General features: G+C 40.8%; 1 protein-coding gene across 1 annotated transcript; it reads left to right on the top strand.

Moving 5' to 3' along the window:
* The first annotated feature begins 637 nt into the window (after window positions 1-637).
* On the top strand, window positions 638-6,991 carry LOC307041291 (long-chain fatty acid transport protein 2-like). Its single transcript, XM_079684605.1, has 11 exons — window positions 638-1,329; window positions 2,072-2,281; window positions 2,972-3,141; window positions 3,423-3,569; window positions 4,126-4,290; window positions 4,374-4,568; window positions 4,663-4,753; window positions 5,197-5,395; window positions 5,486-5,583; window positions 6,564-6,694; window positions 6,794-6,991. Exons 1-11 carry the CDS (start codon window positions 870-872, stop codon window positions 6,968-6,970), a joined length of 2,043 nt encoding a protein of 680 aa, XP_079540731.1. The 5' UTR covers window positions 638-869; the 3' UTR covers window positions 6,971-6,991.
* Window positions 6,992-7,749: the final 758 nt, after the last annotated feature.

A 7,749-nucleotide genomic window follows, 5' to 3' on the forward strand; every position in this document is an offset into this window, starting at 1 on the left:
TGTACTGCTCCTTATGGCTACTGCAATATTTGAAGGGCTGGAACGGCGTTCCGGTGCTCTCCGCCAGCAGTCCTTTCAGACGAGACATAACCACGTGAAGACACGTTACGCTCGTTGTGTTCAAGGAACCTGTCCTTGGCCAGGTAAAACAGGTACTCGCTCGTTTAATTATTTTTGCGGTCTAGATTTCTTCTTCTTTTTTGAAGTGAGAAGTTGTCCGTCAGTCGAATGGACTCCTCCCCCCCACCCCCAAAACGAAAACTCTTCGGTTCTCCACGAATTACACAAGTCACCCAAATCAGCATTAAAAAAGCGTGAGGCGCCGAAAAATCCCCTATTAATGTATTGATTATAGCTCCGGGTCCGTATAGGTCGGCGTCTGGGTCCGGATCCTGTTGCCGACCCCTGAACTAGATCAAGCATGCTGTTCCATCTAGACAATCATTAAAATAATCATTTGAAATGTTTGACAGCTTATTGATCATTTCAGTAATTTTGTATGGAAAAAATTCTCAAACACTTGATCCAGTTTCTCCAAGATTGTTTTTTGCTGTAGTATTCAGTTTCTTACATAAGTAGGCTACACGACGTTTTGGGGTTTCCGACTTCGGGGGCGTGTGAGGGGGCGTTTTTCATTTGCTGACATTGGGAGACAATCGTGAGAATATTGCAACTTTACTCTCAGTTTATCTTCATGTTGTTCAATTTTAATGTTTATGTTTTGTTAATCAGTGATCTGACGACATGATCCTACTAGATTAATAACCCTTATGTAGGCTGTGCTCCTCCTTTATGCTCCCACCTTTGTTTTATCTCTGTTATAAACTGGTCAGACTTCCACAGGCAGCTGGAGTTGATCACAGATCACAATGCTTGTCTGGATAGTGTTTGCCGCGGTGGGTCTTCTCGCCCTATTTTTCCGCAATCCGCACTTTTTCCAGGATGTCCAATTCGTGCGTAAAAAGTTGAAAAGGAGGAGCCGCATCCTGAAATACATGCAGACCAACTACTCTATACTGGATCGGTTCATAGACGCAGAGAAGGAGCATCCACACAAGCCGTTCATCTTGTTCGGAGATGAGACCTTTACCTACCGGGACGCGGAGGAGCTCAGTAACAAGGCGGCCCGGGTGTTCCTGCAGAGCGGCATGCTGAAGCAAGGAGACACGGTCGCGCTGTTCCTCGGAAATGAGCCCGTGTTTCTGTGGCTGTGGCTGGGTTTGGTGAAGATCGGATGTACCGCTGCTTTACTCAACTGCAACATCAGATCCAAGTCCCTGTTACACTGCTTCAAGTGCAGCGGAGCCAGGATTCTGGTCGCTGCGGAAGGTAATCAGGTTTCATCGCTTATTGTGGCCGTCGTGAAAACATTAAGTGAATTGAGTAAAGTTAGAACGATATTGGCAGATTCGGATTTCACGGATCAATAACTCATCTATGTGATGTACCCTAACTTCAGTGTAGGTTTTTAGGGATATCAGTCTTTCTTTTAATCAATGAATTGAGTAAACTAATTAAGATGATTGTTTTAATAATAAGAAATGTTTTCGTTGTAGAACTGTCACTGTTTTAAGTCAGTTTTTTATTTTTATTTTGTAAAGGCTCTGGGAGATGCAATTTCCTTTCGACTAGGCCCAATTCATTTATTTAGAGTAAGAAGTAACTAAAAGTAAACTTGTGTCACGTGGAACTATCTTTTTTTTCAAGTAAATGTCCTTTTAGTGTCAGAAAGGAATGCACAGAGGATAGGCACACTCATAATATGGACATCATAATGTGAACCATACGTACATAACAATTTGCTGCAGGGGAAATGATCTAAATACAGCAGTGCCTTGTTGTCACAATGTCCACTTCCACTAAATAATGGTTTCCCCCTTGAACTCTCAGATGTTTTTTTCTCGAGGTAAAAGTATCCACATTTAAAAGAACAAGTAGATTAAATAAGATCAAAAATCATTGGTATTTTTGACTTTACTTCTGAACACTGGTGCATGTGCAGTTAACCACTGCCTCAGCTGCAGGGAAGCACAAAGGCGAAGAGGAGATGCTCATTTTATTTTCTTGTCAGAGTTACAGGATGCTGTGGATGAGGTCTTGCCTGTTCTGTTGGAGCAGCAGGTCACTGTGTTCATCCTGACTGACAGATGCCGGACTGCAGATGTGCAGAGCTTCAAAGATAAAATGAGCCAGGCCTCCTCTGAGCCGCTGTCCAAGGATTTAAGGTCACATTTAACCCTGCGGAGTCCAGCAGCCTACATTTACACATCCGGGACAACAGGTGAGTTTCCCCAGGTGCAGAAATCATTTGTATATCAATAACTGACCTGAGTTACCTGGACTTCTTGTAAAAAAAAGTCTTGAGGAATTAAAGTTGAATTCAGTAAGGACACTTTGTTTCTCTTGCATTTCTTTAAGGTGAATACAAAAAACATAAACAGAAGAAAGTCTTGATGAATTAAAGTCATTGAGGACAAGTGAAAATGCACATGTTTCGGAAAGTAGAGAGCATATAAAAGAAGTTTTTAATATTGTTTTGCTGTTTTAATACACGGCCAACATTTACTTAAGTTCATCAAAACATCTTTGTCCCCAGTGGATATTTATCAAGTTGTTTTCAAGAATTTAAAGTAACATGGGGTGAGTTGATAAAAATGGTACAATGGTTATTCTGTGGGTGAAATAGGCCTATTTCTTAAAATGTCCTTAAACTGTGGGTTTTCTCCAGAAGTTTTTCCTTGTACGATGTAAGGGTCAAAGGATAAAGAGGGTGTCGTTTTTCTCATACTGATATTCTGAACAATCTGTACTGTTGTATTAGCTGTAAAGTGTCTCTACTGTAGGCTATTTTTATTATATGTACAGCACTTTGGCTCGACCAAAAATCGTTTATAAATGTGCTATATATATATAAAACTTGATTTGATGTTCAGTGTACAACACAACATGCCTCTGGCTTCTCTGTCAACAGGTTTCCCTAAAGCAGCTGCGATCTCTCATGCCAAACTGTGGCAAGTAGCCGGCTTCCCGTCTATAGCAGGAATGAACTCTGATGATGTGATTTATATCAGCCTCCCTCTTTATCACACCACCGGCTTCCTTGGATTTGCTTCAGCTATTGACAGAGGTAAACACTTGTGGGTATATATCTAATGATCTGGTAAAGAATGTTTTAACAGCATCAGTAGTTTTGTTGTGGTGTTATATTGTATTGTTCTCACTAATTGAATATATTAATACAAAGTTGGTTATTTTCAATCAGGGATAGCTCAGATAATAAAATATAAAGATTAAAGCACAGAGGGGTCGAAGAGAAACCCAGTCAGACTGACCCAATGACATCGAACCCGAGCAATGAACAAACGATAACAAGCGAGCAGTGTATACGTGGCAGAATCTGAAAGACTGATCTCGGTTTGAAGATCCACCAAGTGAGGAGGAAGTGTCTGTTGGAGCAAGAGCAGGACAAGGCTCCCCATACTGCCCTGAACTCCAAGTATGCCAACTATTCCCTCCAGCACAAAGTCAGAGAGGAGTCCGAAATAGCCAGCCGCAAGCATGACTTCACCGTGGGACCAGTTTGACGGAGATGTTGATGATATTCAGGAGGCAGCAAGGGGAGGGGGAAGCCAATCAAAAGCTGAAAGCCATGATGGCAAAACAATAGTTATTGCCAGCATAAAAAACAAAGAGGAGGTGAGGATTGACAACATCATGATGGAGATGAAAGCACTGAAGTTCGAGGAGGCAGAAGAACAGGATGCGTATCAGCCTGGCTCAGCTGATCTGCATCCTCCCAAAGAAGATCCAAATCCTCCAGTGGGCATTTGAGACATTGTGAAAGGCCCAAAACGTGCTGCCTCTTTTTTTAAAACCCCATCAAGTTCAACACAGACTTTCTGGAACATAATAAAAGTGGAAAACTGGCCACCTCGCAGCCGCATCCTTCCTTGAGTCCGACTCCATCTTTGTCCAGATGGATCAGCGTAACTCTCTCTCTTATCGTAGTTTTAGGAAACATTGGAGTTTTGTGGCACAAAGGAACAAGTCCTATAAAGCTTTGCTGCACAGACAATGTGTTTGTAGGTCGATCATAGATTTGTTGAGAGACCAAAATGACCAATTCTATCCTCTCAGTTGTTTTTTTGTCTGTTGCTGTGTGCAAGTATCACAGTGGCTTTGAGGAGTAAGTTCTCTGTGTCGCAGTTCTGGAACGACTGCAGGAAATATGACGTCACCGTCATACAGTACATAGGGGAAATCATGCGTTACTTGTGCAACACACCAAAGGTATCACAGAACTAACATTGATGATACTTTAGAGCTCACCAGATATAAAAATAACTGGTTTTTAAAAAAAAATTCCCCCACAGAAACCTAATGATCGAAGCCACAAAGTGAGACTTGCAGTAGGCAACGGGATCAGAGCCGATGTTTGGAGGGACTTCATCAGCAGGTTTGGAAACGTTAAAATCAGAGAGTTTTATGGAGCGACTGAAGGGAATTTTGGTCTGATAAATTACAGCGGCAAGATCGGGGCTGTGGGCCGAGACTCCTTCCTCCATAGGGTAAATTCCCAGATTTCATTTCACATTATGAGGTTAAAGCTTTTAATCAATGAGCAATTTTTTGACTTTACTTTTCTTTCTTTTTATCTTGCAGAGATACTTTCCACACGCTGTGATCAAATTCGACGTTGAAACAGAAACACCTCTGAGGGACTCCTCTGGTTTATGCATAGAGGCTGCCAAAGGTGCATTATTACGGGGGCTGTGGGGAACAGAAGTAGAAGTCACATTTTGAAATGTAAAGAAATGTAGACTCAATGTACAAATATTGTACCATTTGGGAGCCCCCCCCCCCCCAAGAAAGAAATACAGGAATGAATACAAATGTTTGACATATTTTATACCTGATGGAGTAAAGAATGATCTTAGAAACAATCTTTATATTATTATTTTGGTGAACCTTTGGACATAAAACTATTTTTAATTATTATAAAGTTTTGCTCAAGTTGTTAGTTATAAAAATGACACGACAGCTATGCAAACAGCTCTTTTATTGAGTAAAAAGCTTATGTATAAGGTCAACACACCAGTATATGTGTCTGTATATATTACAAACACGTATATGTGTATATATTTCACCTTGTGCTATAGTGAGTACGGGGTCATGATTGTGATGAACTAACTGCAGGTGAGCCTGGACTCTTGGTTTCTGAAATATCCTTGATGGCTCCGTTCTCGGGGTATATGGGAGACCTGCAGCAGTCTGAGAAGAAGAGGCTGCATGATGTCCTGAGGAAAGGAGACTTGTACTTCAACACTGGTGACCTGCTACGCATAGAGGAGGATAACTTCATCTACTTTCAGGATCGAGTGGGAGACACTTTCAGGTGAGTGCATCTTGGGAGTTTCAGCCACCTGATGTTTGACGTTCAATGACCTTGAACACAGCGTTAATGTTTGTTTGTTTCTAATGCTAGATGGAAAGGAGAGAACGTGGCTACAACTGAGGTGGCTGACGTGATCACGATGGTTGACTGCATTAAAGAAGCCAACGTTTATGGAGTGGAAGTGCCAGGTAACCTCACTGTATATCTTCTCTTTGTTCTTTCTGACACAGCAGAAAAGTGATGAGTAGAAACAGTGAAGTTACCTACAGCCGCAATTTACCAATTGTTGTTTTCATCATTAAATAATCTGCATCAACGGGTTCTGTTGAGTAATGGCCTGTCTAATTTACAGAGAATGTCTTTGATGATCACACAAGTTTATCATTTAATACCTCAGTGTTGTATTTTATATTGCGCCAGGTCTGCCAGGTTTTTATTGGAGTGTACAGGTGTTTTTCAGTAAACAGTCATTAACATGTTATTACCCTTTTTGTATAGCAGGTATTTGCACTTGCTTAACTAGGACCCTGATTATGTAAAGCAGTCAGGGCAAAGTGCAAATAGGTGAGCTGAAAAGCTTTCCAGAAAACATGGGGGAAGTCGTTATTTTAATTTTACCCTATGATTTGTTCTGCTCACTAACATGGTCGACAATTGCAGTTGGACATTAGTTGAAAAACCTCCGATATAAAAAGTATGTAATTATTATTGTGCAGTGGAAAAACCGACTTTCGGACATTTAAAACAAAAATGTACCTGTTCTTACCTAAAAAAAAATATCTGTTTATGATCCGTTATAGCATTATAACATGCATTATATTGTAACAGGCTTACAATCTAGAGCCCTTGCTTCACAATTGTAGTTTGTACTGTTTTCAACTAGATTGAGACATGTTCTGCCTATAAGTTAAATGCATGCTAGTTTTCTGTTCTCCACAAGGGGCATTGCTGCTCAATATAATATCAAGTGATATTTCAATGTTGTCATTTTTTTTTACACGGACCTCCTGTGAAGGACATCAAAGCATTTTGTGTAATGCCACTTTACTCCTTCACATGCAACCTGATAACATTCATTCCCTGCTCACAATTTGTACTTTTTTTGAAGCTCAAGCTGAAATGACCTCTGCAGAATATGTTTATTTCACTTCTGTTTAACTTATTCCAGGTCATGAGGGGAGAGCAGGAATGGCTGCCATTAACTTAACTGAAGGACTCAGATTTGACTCGGCAGCTGTTTTCAAACATGTTGAAAATGTCCTGCCGGCCTACGCAAGGCCACGATTCCTGAGGATTCAGGTACTTCAACTCCAGTATTTTCTATACTTTACTAAATTGCTTTGGTTTAAACATTTTATTCTTTCCTTTCCTTAATAACTCATTGTTCTGTGATTACAGAGCTCCTTGGATGTTACAGGCACATTTAAGCATTTGAAGATGAAGCTGGTGGCGGAGGGTTTCAACCCAAATCAAATCACCGACCCGATCTACTTTCTGGATGAAAAAGACAAGAGTTATGTCCCACTTACTGTGGACAAATTTAACTTTATCACCTCCGGCCAGATCAAAATGTAAAGTCTTCACCTGATGCATTGTCACATACAGGTGTACAGGTTTACCTTTACAAAGGTAAGGTACAGGTACAGGTGTCACATACATACCTCTGATTTTATCATATTGGTTCAAATGTGTACTTCTACTTTTTCAGTAATTTCATGTTTATTACTATTTGACTTAAATCCTCCTTTAAAAAGCCTGTTTGAGCTGAGATGAAATGTTATAGTTTTTTTTTGTGAAACTGAGAGCTGATTCAAACAGTGACGTCTCGCTGTGGACCACTCTGGTCAATTGAGGCCATTGTACTGTATGTGTAGGAGCTGGACGCTCAGCATGTAAACAACACATTTTTTCTTGTGTCATTATTGACTTCTTGTTGTCCCCCTCTTTAGGGATCCATTTGAGGAACATTTATTTATGTTTCTGATAATTTTATGAATTGTATTGTAATTATTTTCTATAATGAAACTCTGGGCTTTTATTGTAGCATTCAAAAGCACACATTCATCTTATTTCTACGAGAACAACACAGTAATGCAGTTGCTTGTTAGTTAGGCCTCGTCCACACAGAGACGAAACGGGTTGTATCTGCTACAGTTCTCTATCGTATAGACGGTTTGTCCACACGAGGCCGACACGTATACGCGGATAACGATAACATCTCCCAAGGTGGGTAGATCTGCGGATGAAACGCTTGCGGTTCCGTGTGTACGCCCAATACGATCATTTTCTGATAACGATGACACCATACCCCCACCTATCCCCACCTCTGCTGCTCACCCCCGCGTCATTGCTGA

Source organism: Notothenia rossii (assembly GCF_949606895.1).
Source record: "Notothenia rossii genome assembly, chromosome: 5".
NCBI lineage: Eukaryota > Metazoa > Chordata > Actinopteri > Perciformes > Nototheniidae > Notothenia > Notothenia rossii.